Source organism: Vulpes vulpes, chromosome 10 (assembly GCF_048418805.1).
Source record: "Vulpes vulpes isolate BD-2025 chromosome 10, VulVul3, whole genome shotgun sequence".
Classification (NCBI taxonomy): Eukaryota; Metazoa; Chordata; class Mammalia; order Carnivora; family Canidae; genus Vulpes; species Vulpes vulpes.
In genome coordinates, this window is record NC_132789.1 from 35376507 (window position 1) to 35390665 (window position 14159).

Consider the following 14159-nt stretch of genomic DNA (forward strand, 5'->3'; position numbering starts at 1 on the left):
AGATACTGCCTCTATCCTTGAAGATCCTATAATCTAGGAAGTGGAAAACACAAATCCATAATTAATAATAAGGCAGACTATAGGGGATATAAAAAAATTACAAACAAAAGCTTCTGTTGAATGTGTAGAATTGTAAACCTGGACACACCAAATATTCTCGATGAGATTTTGACCTAAATAATGAGTCTCCAAAAAGAAAAAAAAAAATCAAATACCCCTGGAAGTGAAATGCTAATGTGTATCATTCCCTGGGCTTTCTCCGGTTTGCTAATGGGGCCAACTTTCTGTTTCCAGGTGCTGTGGAAAGGGTAAAGAAGATCCGAGACTATGCTTTTGTGCACTTCAGTAATCGAGAAGATGCTGTTGAGGCTATGAAAGCTTTAAATGGGAAGGTAATGTAGGACACCCCCCCACAGACACACACACACACACACACACACTCACCCAAGTGTGGTGCAGAAATTTTATTCAAAAGAACGATCCTGTAAGTGTGTCACTCAGGCTTTCTCCACCTCTGACAAGGCTGCCCAGGTCCATTGAAGATGAACAGAAGTATCGAAAACACAGTGGAGATGTGGCACCTGTGTTTCGCTCTAGCTCTAATTTTGGGGTGATTTGAACAAGTCACAAGCCCTAAATTTCTTTACAAAGTGGGGGGCTGGAGGACATTATTTCAAGGATGTTCTTCTCAGGTCCAGCTTTCCCTCATTACTTTATGAGATTATCACCTCGTTAATGCAGTATTTCGGAGGCTGATGACCAGAAAACAGGTCAATTCTGTTGTCATTCTGTCCTTAGAGTTTGCTCTCCCTACTTTGGAAGGCTCTGAATCTTTTCCTCTTGCCAAGAGTGGGGTCTGGGAACTTCTAAAATCCTTTCTCCTGATGTGTACATAGAAACTAGTATCATATTTACTTATCAGTGTAACCAACCAACATGAAATCCCTTCTATAGATCACTTGTCTTATGAAATAATGTCTGGGATACAAAAAAAAAGATACTTGTCAACAGACTAGAAGTCTGCAGAGAAATAAGATGAGAACACAAACATATTTCATAGTTGAGTCAAGGTTCATTAAAAATATATCCATACATAAATAGTGGTGAGAAAGTCCAAAGGAAGGAGGAGCAAGCCATAAGGAATCAGAAAATCTTCATGGAGATCTGAAGATAGTATCCACGAGAAGCCATAAACACTGGGCAAAATTTCCAAAGGAAAAATCACAGAAATGGAGGGAGTCTCAGAGGCATGGAATTTGGAAAGAGCAAGAAGTGACTGAGGAAGAGTGAAAGCACAACAATTAGATGTCAGACCATCATGCACGTAGGACCATGTCGCCTGTTGGGTTTTGCAGTTAGTCCTAACAGCATACAGGTGGTGAGGGGACCAAGTGCAGAAGGGTGAGTGTGGGGAAGGGAATCGAGACAGTGGAGAAGCCAAGGCTCACAGCACTACCAGAGTCAAGGCGACAAGGGACAGAAGCAACAGGAAACCTAGTGGGGAGAGGACTGTGTAGAGCATGTCTCCTTGTGAGAAGTAGGGATCTTTGGCCGAAGGATGCCCTGGGCTAAGGGAGCACCTCCCAGAGTAAGTCCTTCAGTCACGGTGTGGGGGCTGGGCTTAGGAGCCAATGTGAGGCCCCTACACATGTTTGAGTCCTGGAGGAAAAAAAAAATACTCCAGAACACAAAAAGAAAACTGTAAAGCAAAAATGAATGCAAATTTAAGTACATGTCCGTGAAACAAAACATCAGTTCATCTTTATTGATGATTACATTTAGTATTATAAAACTTTTATGACCTTGCAAACAATTTGTAGGTTAATTTCTGGATTTGAAAACAATCATACAGGGTGCCTGGGTGGCTCAGTAGATTAAGCATCTAACTTCAGCTCAGGTCATGATCTCAGAGCCTTGGGATCAATCCCTGTGTCGGACTCCCTGCTCAACGGGGAGTCTGCTTCTCCCTCTGCCTCTCCCCTGACTCGTGTGCACTCTCTCTCTCAATAAATAAATAAAATCTTAAAAAAGAAAGCATTCTTGAGGATGCATGATGATTGCTGAGAAGTAAGAGTTAGTCATAAATTAAATGCTAAAATACAAATAAATAAATAAATAAATGCTAAAAATAATTACCATAAATTAAATTGCTAAATAGTCACCTTAAAATAATCACAATGGAGAAAATACAAATTGCCCCCAATTTTTATAGCTAGTTTTATAGTGATGTATACATATTATGAGGTTAAATATATATTTTAAAATATATACCAAATTATAATTATATTTAACTACAATGCGGTATGGGAAAATCAAAAGTAAGTTTGCCTAGGAACGAAGCAAGCTTTAAGTCTATATACATATGCATATAAATAGTTAACTTATGAGACAAGGTGAGACTCTGAAGCTTTTTGTGCAATAGAGTAATGATCACACTTAGAATTTAAGGAAATGAATTTAGAATTTAAGGAAATGAATGTCCTAAGAGATGCAATTTTATGGAGTTGGAAAGAAGTGATATTGGAACTATTTGAAAAACTATTACAGCCACCCAAATGGGAGGAAATAGGGTTTGAACAAGGAAATAGGAGAGGGCTCTGGAGGAGTCTCAAAATGTCAGGAATTGATTGGATGTTGGAATGAGCAAGAGTCATCAGTTTTCAATATGGGAGACCAGGATGATAGGGGCAGGGAAGCCAGGATAGGAAACCTATTTAGAGAGAAAAGTGATGAACTGAGCTTTGCATTTGATTGTTCATCTATTCCAGAAATACTTGTGGATGTCTGTGATGTGCAAGGAATTTTGCTGGGCTTGGTAATATCCTGATTAATAAGATATTGTCCTAGCTCTTGAAACATCTAGACCGAATAACAAAAATCAAAACTGAATTTATAACACTATTACAGGGACACCTGGGTGGTTCAGTGGTTGAGCATCTTCCCTCAGCTCAGGTCGTGATCCTGGGGTCTTGGGATCAAGTCCCGTGTCAGGCTTCCCTCAGGGATCCTGCTTCTCCCTCTGCCTCTGCCTGGGTCTCTGCCTCTCTCTCTGTATCTCTCATGAATAAATAAGTAAAATCTTTTTAAAAATAAAATAAAACACTATTATTACAGAGGCAGATGAAGGCAAGACTAAATATACTATATGGAATCTGACTTTGCAGTAAAGAATCACTCCACTAAAAATGTCTCTTGATACAGGAGTGCCTAGAAGCAGAGACCTGTTTGGGTCTCTGACCTTCTTTAAGACAGGACTGAAGAAAAAAAAAAATACTCTATCTAAGAGCACTCCATTCCTTTGGATACTTAGGTTTGTTCCTTCTGATTACATCAAGGCCAGTGTGACATGGTTGAATATCATCAGGATTCTCTCTCTCAGTGTACTCCATCCAACATCTTTGATATGGCTCCTGCTCCCAAAAAGAAAGGCAGATATGTAAAACTAGGAATATGATGCTCCAAGGCTAATCAAAATGGTCAGGACAACCAGAAAGCACAACTTGGTCCAGCAGACTTCAATGATCACAGAACCACCAAAGCACTCACAAAATGGCGAGCTGTCATGAAAGGAAATTCTTGAGGGGATGCTTCATATTATTTTTTCTTTATATTATTTTTTCCTTTATAAAAACATAGGTTTATGATAGTGTTATTCATAAGATGCTACAAATGCTTCCTCACAATACTGTGTCCCATCGATAAGAATTACCTCAATCCATCAAGCACTTGTTGAGAGCCCGCTTGTCTCCGGTGTATGCAAGCAATACGGAAAAGTGGGTTGCGCGTGTAGCTCTACATACAGCCATTATCTTCAGTATCTGGATCTATTTGCAAAATGTCAAAAACTTGCATCAGAAAAAAACGTCTCTGATAATTCTTTAGGACAAGTTTTAAGACGTGCGTGACTTGAGAAATTGCAGTACTGCCCCTACCATCCCTGCCAGTTCCCAGCTGTTCAGATCGAAATGTCGTTTCACGGGTACCTGTGGGGAACAACACTGTAGCCTCCTTGATTCCACTTCTTAAATAGGGCCCCACTTTTAAGCCTCTCTTCTCTTCCAATAAAAACTTACCTATAATATGGCTGCTTTAAGAAGTAAACCCTTTAGCGGCCTGGTGGCCAGAGAGACCTGACGCAGCTAGCCATGCCATGGTGTTCACAATCGGTAAGATTTTCGTAATGTTCCCTTCTGCCTTCATTGTGCTATACTATGTAGTAGACATTATATTCCACCAATTATTAACCTAAAATTTCTTAGAATTTTATAATATGTAACTTAAAACATATATCGCATAAAATATCACATAATGTCCTGTCACAGTGACTATCACATAATTTATAACCTTGTACATCAGTGGAAAGTGGCCAATTTGTTACTCTCAAACCTGTTACATATTATATGCAATTTCCCAACAAAACCACTCAGGAAAACTCAATTGGCACACAAATGTGAACCTATAGGGAGACAGGATACATATAAGTGACACAGTCAGTGAACAGAACAACAAATTGACTGACTCAAGAGACCAGACACATTTGGTTGTCTTCATATCTTCTCATGTGGCTTCTTCTTTGTTCTCTATGACAGATGCTGGATGGTTCCCCCATTGAAGTGACCCTAGCCAAGCCAGTGGACAAAGACAGTTATGTTAGGTACACCCGAGGCACGGGCGGAAGAGGCAGCATGCTGCAAGGAGAGTACACCTACTCTTTGGGCCATGTTTATGATCCCACCACGACCTACCTTGGAGCTCCTGTCTTCTATGCTCCTCAGGCCTATACAGCAATTCCCAGCCTTCATTTCCCAGCCACCAAAGGACACCTTGGCAACAGGGCCATCATCCGAGCTCCTTCTGTGAGAGGTAATGCTCATCAGCTCTCACCCTAGAATAACTCTACAATTTCAAATGATTTGTACTGCAATAGCCTTAGACAAATTGGATAGGCCCACCGGGAGAAAGGGACTGGAAAATTGTTTTAGAAAAATCAAGTGTTATTTTATCAATAGTTGCTCTTCCATAAAAAATCTTTTTTCACATTACAACTGGTTATTGAAAAAACTTGGTCAGAACCTAGCAGAACTGAGTCTAATGCGTACATTTGATCTTACACAGACCTGCAAAATTTGTGCAGACTAAGTAGTTAGCTTCTCCCTTGCGTTGGAGCACCATACTGCAGTCATATGTGACTCATTAGAAAACTTCCAAGTGAGAGCAGGGTGGTCCAATGGAAACGAATTATCTCAAATCGCAAAAGCATGTCAAGGCATGTGTGTATTTGATGGTAACTCAGTGGCATCATATTCATACATAAATCACAGATTATCAGAAACATATTCTAACAGATATTTGAGATACTCTCATCTGACCTCCCCTAGGAAATGCATGCTATGCCTTCTAAAAAGCCACACCATTGAGAAATCAACCTATTTCTCCAGGCTATGGGGAACTAGATAGTAACGTCCAAATGGAAAAAAGACCAACTACCTAGCAATACATCTTTCCTATGTAATCCTACAAAAATTCCTAATGTTCAAGAAGTTCCTCAGCTCAGTTCAATATAGACAAGGAGAACATTTCTTTTTTTTTAAATTAATTTTTATTGGTGTTCAATTTACCAACATACAGAAAAACACCCAGTGCTCATCCCGTGAAGTGTCCACCTCAGTGCCCGTCACCCATTCCCCTCCAACACCCGCCCTCCTCCCCTTCCACCACCCCTAGTTCTTTTCCCCGGGTTAGGAGTCTTTATGTTCTGTCTCCCTTCCTGATATTTCCCAACATTTCTTTTCCCTTCCTTTATATTCCCTTTCACTATTATTTATATTCCCCAAATGAATGAGAACATACACTGTTTGTCCTTCTCCGATTGACTTATTTCACTCAGCATAATACCCTCCAGTTCCATCCACGTTGAAGCAAATGGTGGGTATTTGTCGTTTCTAATTGCTGAGTAATATTCCATTGTATACATAGACCACATCTTCTTTATCCATCATCTTTCGATGGACACCGAGGTTCCTTCCACAGTTTGGCTATTGTGGCCATTACTGATAGAAACATCGGGGTGCAGGTGTCCCGACGTTTCATTGCATCTGAATCTTTGGGGTAAATCCCCAACAGTGCAATTGCTGGGTCGTAGGGCAGGTCGTAGACCTGCCCTAACTCTTTGAGGAACTCTCAAAGAGTTTTTTTAACTCTTTAAGGAACCTTAAACTCTTTGAGGAACCTCCACACAGTTTTCCAGAGTGGCTGCACCAGTTCACATTCCCACCAACAGTGTAAGAGGGTTCCCTTTTCTCCGCATCCTCTCCAACATTTGTTGTTTCCTGCCTTGTTAATTTTCCAGCATTTCTTTATTTCCAGTAAACTAGTTTGTCTCTGACTAATGGGATACTTCAGAATAGTTCTGCTAGGACAGAGTTAATGCCAAAAGAATCCCAGTTCTATCTTCAAGTTTGACACCATTCTGGGCAATTTGACAACAAACTGTGTATTTAACTCTATTCTTGGGTTTTACTTTGAAGCAAAGGGGCATGTCCAGATTACTGGGAAAACAATTATCTTACTGTGTTTTACTAGTTTTCAGGAAAACCGAATAGACCAACCTAGGATCTCTAGTCATCAGGAGCCTTATAAGTTCCATAATCATAATAAAATCATTCCACCCAAAATTATAATGCAAAAGAAATCATCAGGTTTTCCTCTAGGATAACCTATCTTTGTCATGGAAAATTATATCATTAACATATTCTGCATTTATATTCTGAAATCATATTATTAAATAATTCATACGTTAAATATAAATTGTCAACCAGTTGTAATGTAGGAAAAAAACAAACTCCACTGCAAGGGAAAAAATACTTTATAACCAGAAAGGAATCAATGAATGATATTCATGGGTAATCAATTTAATTTTTTTATCACTTTACACCACTAATAGGAAATCAAAGTAGCAACATGGTAAAACAAAAAATCAAAAGGAATCTATTAATGAAACTCAATGGAAATTTAAGCCTCACATTGTCTGAACGTGAAACAGAAAATAGCAAACCTATAAACACATTTTCTAAATGTTCAAATGTTTCCCAACTGATCACTGGGGATGGAATTATTGAGGAAGCTAGAATTCATTTCTGATTTACTGATCAATAATAAAAATGCAAGACTTATTTTAATACATGTGGCCATACCATCCTGGGATGTTTAAATACCTTCCCAACGTTCATGAGTCTGTAGAGAAATGTCAACAAAAGGTCAACCAAAGACAGAAATTGCAAAATTTTGTTCTGTGCCAAAGTTTTAAAGTTGCTCATGTACTTATTGATAGCTTTGAGGGGATGGCTTTCTTCCACAGACAGTTTAAAAAAAATGCAAGACACCTATGGTGAACCCTACATTATGTTGAGCTTCATTTCATTAAAACCCTAGAGTTTTCTATGCATCTTCAGGGCAATGATCAATGTGACTTGGGCTAACTTTTCCATTACAGTAAGATTCAGGGTGATTTTCTGGTGGTTTGATTCAGTTTAATGCCTTCTTACGTTCCTAGAAATTTACATGAATGTACCTGTAGGGGCCGCGGGAGTGAGAGGACTGGCCGGCCGTGGCTATTTGGCCTATACAGGCCTGGGTCGTGGATACCAGGTCAAGGGAGACAAGAGAGAAGACAAACTCTATGACCTTTTACCTGGGATGGAGCTCACCCCAATGAATCCTGTCACTTTAAAACCCCAAGGAATTAAGCTTGCTCCCCAGGTAGGTAATACTATTCTAGAGATAGTTTCCTTAAGTTAAGCCAAAGACCAACATCATCCACCTTTCATCAAATGATTTGATTTGATCCAAACTTGGGCTATTGCCTTTGGTTTTGTTAAATAAAGTGGCCAATCAACATAACGTACACTGAGAGAATGTTGGCTGTTAAGTGCCACTGTTCCATCACCCTCTTTCTTAAAAATGAAGTTTGACACCCTAAATAATCTGAACAACTGGAATGTGAAGATCCTGAGAGCAATTAGGAATTATCAACCAATACCTTAAATGAAAACAAAATGATGCAAAGACGCTAATTCAAAATAAATGCATACTGTGTATCATTTGGTTAATGAAGGATCTTCATGACAGGAAACATATAGACCCTTAAGATATCTTTTATTTGTGTTTAACAAAAGAGGACACCTTACTATCCATGGTGATATTATTGCTTGTATTAACTGTGAAATGCCATCACTCATATCAAATCAGTTCTCCAACGATGATTACAATTTAGGCAGGGGCATGATGGTGAAGTTTTAATGCTTTCATTCCCCAGCTCCAAGTTTCCGTGTTTCTGCATGAAGCTGTGGTTTTTATTATTGGAAAATTGGGAGTTATGAAAAGCTATTCCAGGGTGGAAAGTGAATAACAGGGTTAAAAATAAAATAAAACACGATCTCTGTTAGCGCTTAGCCTCTTCTCTATGGGTGTGCAGTACATGCCAGGCTCTCTGTTGAGATACTGGCTGAAGAAATCTTACCCAGTCATTCTGAGGTACGGTTTAAGGACTCTCAAGGAAATGTCCCTATTCCAGGCCCAAAAGCACAAGCCCCAAATGTATGGAAGTAGCCTTATGATCGCAATCAAGTAGGAAACATGGCTTTCTAAAAGCTCATTGTGAGTATTATTTTTGTAGGGTCAATGGCTCTCTTATGCATACAAATGAGTTCATCTAAGGTTTCTACTCACCCTACCCAGGCAATCAAAAGTAAGGAAGCCTAGCAGAGTGGTAAACAGCAATCACTTGTTTGTTCAAAAGCCATTTCTTGGGCATCCATCATGCACCAAGTATTGTGTTGGGTGCTGGGCATGGAAAAGGGAATATAATGCAATCTTTGCCAGGAAAAAATCATATGGAGATCCAGGGAGATAATAGAGACACATAAAAAGATCATCATTATAAACTCTAGTAAGTGTCCTGGTGGCACTTTGCTCAGAAAACACAAAAGCTTGTCATCTAGTCTATCTTGAGTTAAAATGCAAAATAAAGAACCTTGTTAAGTACCTAGAATACTTAGAAATCTTTTAAGAAAATAAAAAATAATAATTATTATATATTCCATATAATAGTTCAAAGAGCTGCCATAGTGTGAGGAATCATCTCTGCTTCTTCTATTAAACCCAGGTTAGAAATTGGTCATGGTTTATAGTGATAGGTAAGTAACCACCTCTCTCAACTGATGAAAAAGTTCTTCAATTAATTTGTCTCTGAATCTCTACAAGCACAGCTTAGAATTTAAAGGCTGTGCCAACAACCCCAACCAATGCATATGGAACCTTAACAATGCCATGGGGGAGTCATGAATGTCCAACTAGAGCAGCAAGACAAGGGTGCCCAGCAGAGTCAGGAGTTAAGAGTCTGTCCTCCTTGAGCCCTGCCCAGCAGGCAGGTAGACTGTCTGCCAACTAAAGCAGTCTACTAGAGCCCAGGGACCTTAGGGAATGCTTTGTAGATGGCAAGAGATGCTACAAAACCAAGAGGATTAGCTGATAAAAGTCAGTAGAGGAGATAGGAGCAATCTACAAATTTAATAAGCTGGAAAATGCTCTGCCATTGCAGATTAGTGTCGGAACAGATGAGATAAGAAGCTCCATCAACTCAGCCCAGGGGGGCACTGTCCTGTCCCAAAGTCTTCTTCCTTTCAGAATTATGCCCTGTTTTGCACAGTTTCCTGAATCTTCTGACTCATGGGAGTATCAGGGCTGGTGGGCCACCAAAAATGGCTTCAGGATGAAAAATAAAAAGGGTGCCTTTAGGTAAGATTCAGTTTGGAGTAGTAATAAAGGCAGAAAAAAAACACGCAGGAAAATTTTAAAATTCAGATCATTGTAAAATTAGCCAGAACAAAGACATTGCAGCTGTCAACATCCATCTATTAATGCTCGTCAGTAAGTAGTAACCATTAAACTTTTTAACTCGATCTTTTTTATGAAAATGTGAAGTTAAAATCCTATGGCAAATGACATGAAGTAAGAATATATTCTTAGGTTATTTTCTCTAAACCATTATAAACAGAAGAGTAGAGGGTAGTAATGAGGAAATCCAGCCACACGGTGCTGAAAATGTCCATTTTTTTTAATGGGACAAATATATCAAACAAATCATAAATTTAAACTATTGGTTAAAAAAAGTTACAGCTAATGGACTAAACTAAAACATATTAGAATAAATGGTGTGAAAATGATTTTTATGAATTAATCTACATCACATTTTAAATGGAGTTCAAGTTGAGTTCATCTTAAATTTTATGAGTCATTAAAACATGTGGCATTTTATATTTTTCTTACATTAGCTTAAATACTGAAGATCCGAGTTTAAGACCCTGAAAGCTGGAGAAATAATGCAAATGTGACATTTGAAAGGGAAATCACTTCTTTTCACTCTTGTAGATATTAGAAGAAATTTGTCAGAAAAACAACTGGGGACAGCCAGTGTATCAGCTGCACTCGGCCATTGGACAAGATCAGAGACAACTATTCTTATACAAGATAACCATTCCTGCCCTGGCCAACCAGAATCCTACAATGTGGGTAACATCTCTAAATTTCTAATCCTTCAAGCTTTTTAGAATAAGAGTTTCTTAGAAGTTAAGTGTATCTTATCACTATCCAAATAAGAGAGACATTTCCATGTACTACTTGCTCGTTTTTCATTAAACGCCAATGTTGAGATGTGTAGTTGGGGTGGTGTCCATGCCAGCTGAGAAACTGGTATCTCGGGAGCCCCGGATTTCACACAATGAAGAGTGTGTAGTATTATCAACAAATAAAAAAAACTGCCAACATAAAATGGAACAGGGATGAAAACTATAGCCCACTCTTTTATCTGTGTCGGTGTTTAGGTTGAACCTTGTGGAGTAGCTATTTTGTGTAAACAACACCACGCCCGGCCACTTACATTTTTGGGTCAAAGATCCTCTCGGTGGGGATCACCACCCCCAGACTGCATTCCTACACATTGTAGGAACCATCCTATTTCCCCTGTGCGTTGAGTTGCAGGTGTGTTTCAGGAACGTGCCATCCACTGCTAGTGTCCTGGGGCAGGTCACGAATGCTCCTCTGTGCACAGACATGTGGAAGTCTTAAATGCAAGGAGAATACAACCCAGCCACATTAAAGTCCAACATCTGCTCATCTTAACACACGAGTAACACCTTAGGTTTCCTCCCATCTCAGCACCTCAAATGTAATGCCTGCATGTGCCTTCCAGCCACCCCTTCACGCCTCCGAAGCTAAGTGCGTACGTGGATGAAGCAAAGACCTACGCGGCAGAGTACACCCTGCAGACCCTGGGCATTCCCACTGAGGGGGCCGACGCCCCCACTGCGGCCGCCGCCACCGCCTTCCCAGGTAGGGGAAGTGGGGCCCCGGATGGCACCCTGCCCACAGTGTTTGGGAAACCCTCCCTCGGTACCATGACCTCCAGGACCTGTTTCTGAGCTCTACCCACAATACAGATTTACACCATCTGTGACCAAAAGCACTTGCCAGATGAGTGAAGCATCGAGATGGGAGATGAGAGGAGTGAGCAGGGAACAGAAGGGGGCCTAGTCTCAGCTCCGCTCCAGCAGCTGCGTGACCTTGAAAGGGCCAGTCTCTGCGTCTGGGTGGGTTGAGTTTTTAACTTTTAGTAAGGGAGTTTGGAACTACCTGTTAGCAGTTGTTTACCTAAATGCTTACTAAGGAATGTGGCCAAGGTCAATTGACTTTTAAGGAGTCCTTGGACTCCCTGCACAATTCTCATCTTTGACTCAACTTGACTTTTATTGCTTTGCTTTCTAAAAGAAATGTGTGCATCATATTTTTCTTATGTTGGTTTTTTTTTAAAAGATTTTATTTATTTGTTCATGAGAGACACACAGAGAGAGGCAGAGACACAGGCAGCGGGAGAAGCAGGCTCTATGTGGGGAGCCCCGGGGTCACAGGGTCACGCCCTGAGCCAAAGGCGGACGCTCAACCACTGGGCCACCCAGGCGCCCTCTTAAATTGTTTTAAGTCAAAAACTGTGTGAGAGAGAGCAACACAGAGAGAGAGAGACAGACAGAGACAGAGAGAAAGACAGAGACAGAGTCTTTCAGTATGTGGATGATCAGCTCTCATCTATCTGTCCCATGATTTTGGCCTAGAGCGCAGGCTATTCGCGCAAAGCCCATCTGTAGGTGGACATGCCATCAGGGCCACTTTTTTTTTTTAAGATTTTATTTATTTATTCATGATAGACAGAGAGAGAGAGAGAGAGGCAGAGACCCAGGCAGAGGGAGAAGCAGGCTCCATGCACCAGGAGCCCGACATGAGACTCGATCCCGGGACTCCAGGATCGCGCGCCCTGGGCCAAAGGCAGGCACTGAACCGCTGACCCACCCAGGGATCCCCCAAGGCCACTTTTAAAAGACTTTTTTCCCCATTTGTTATGTACCTACAATAAATGCTAATAACTTAAAAAAAATGAACCCTCTAGAGATTAAAAGTGACCGGACAAGAGATTTGTTTTGGAAACTTTTCCTTAGCCTTTAGTTTGAATAACCCCATTCTTTTTTAGCAAGAAAAGCGCATTTCTTTGGAAGAAATCAGCCACTCCGGCGTGTCACTGTGTTGGCCTGCGTCCCTTTAGACCAATTCAGAGATCTGAGTGGACCCCGAAACGGGGCACTTCAATCAATCCACTGGTGCCCATATTGGGCACGCACGGGCGTGACAGCCGCGGTGTCCCCCCCATCCGGCCCTTACTCTCGTTTTCTTGGGTTTCTCAAAAACTGCAAACACGTTTTCCATTCTGGCAAGTAACCACAGGTCACACGCGGACACGACCTCAACTCCAGCTTTGATCCGTAGAACGCGGAGAAGTTGGGCCCTGCACCTCCGCGAGGTTACCAGGGCGACAGGTGCCACCGCCAAGGGCAGGGCCTCTGGGCCTTCCACAGAGCGGGGTGTTGACATGTCCATCTAGCAGGGACCCCATGGCCAGGCTTCTTGGTTCTTGGAGAAGCCAGAGCCCCTGTCTCACGGGAAGCTGCACCCCAAAGACAGCTCACAAATGTGCTATAAAAACACATAAGCCGCTGTCACAATTTTACGGTTCGCTTGCACGTTGGAAAGGATTTGCTTTCACCTACAAATATTTGGTCTTGTCCTCACTTCTGTTTGCTCCTCCAAGAAGTAAAAAAAAAAATATCCGGGGCATGAGAGTTGTCTTGGGAAAGCCTCTCTCGTAACGTTGCTGTGGAGTCAAGCAAAGAATAATAGGCTCCTGGGGAAGAATCTGTTGAGAATCCAAATACTCTTGCACTTAAGAAAGTAGCCAAACTGAAAGAAGACAATTCAGAACCCCCCACGATAAAATCTACACCACACAGGCACACACGTACCCCTCTTACAGATGTGTATTTCTTTCTCGCTTACTTAGAAACGCTATTTCCAAAATTATGAAAGTAATTGGTAGCACATTTCTCATATCCTTGGAAAACATACCATACTTGAGTAGTGCATTAGTCAGCATTACTGGCCAAAGTGCACAAGCCAAGGAGTGGATTTAATTTTTTTAAAAAATAGTCCAGCCAGCTTCCTGCCACCACTTCCTGAGAAGCCACCAGAAAGAAATCAATGTGTCTGGGGTTGGGATGACGGCCGCAGCACATAAACCAAATGGACAAGGTTTTTTTTTTTTTTTTTGTATGGTTTTGTTGTTGTTGTTGTTGTTGTTGTTGTTGTTGTTTTAATCAGGTCCCCCATTTGTTGCTTAAGTAAATTTCCCTCTTTTTCTTGCCATCTTCATATTTTTTGGATCATGTCAGAAATGGCTTAATTTTGACCTAAAACGTTAACACGGAAACAACTGCGTTTATATAATAGCACTTATTATGCCCTTTTCTGTAAAAGTGAATGGCAATCAGGCAGACATGATCCTAGTGTGACCGCACATGATGCCCTCCTTACCACTCAGACCCTTGGCTGTCTGGTGGCGAAGACGAGCATCATCTGAAAACACCTCACACCTCACCAACTTGGTGGTGAAGCAAAATGGTCTTGCCCTTCACAGTAGGGTCTACATGGAAAGAGGCCAAGTATCTGCTTTCAGGGTGCTGTGTAGAAGCGCACTGAAACTTGCCATATTTCTCCTACTG

The 14159-nt window shown here is 41.0% G+C and overlaps 1 protein-coding gene across 17 annotated transcripts in view; it reads left to right on the top strand.

The window, feature by feature from the left end:
- A1CF (APOBEC1 complementation factor) overlaps nt 1-14159 on the top strand; it is an 83073-nt gene that overhangs the window by 61266 nt on the left and 7648 nt on the right. For 10 of the 17 annotated variants that reach the window (XM_026014793.2, XM_072723543.1, XM_072723538.1 and 7 more), the window contains 5 exons: nt 295-392; nt 4590-4863; nt 7577-7758; nt 10429-10565; nt 11249-11388. In XM_026014793.2, coding sequence (XP_025870578.1) covers nt 295-392; nt 4590-4863; nt 7577-7758; nt 10429-10565; nt 11249-11388 — 831 coding nt within the window. Of the gene's footprint in view, nt 1-294; nt 393-4589; nt 4864-7552; nt 7759-10428; nt 10566-11248; nt 11389-14159 lie in introns of all 17 variants that reach the window. The other 7 variants (XM_072723542.1, XM_072723533.1, XM_026014791.2 and 4 more) reach the window with 1 other exon arrangement.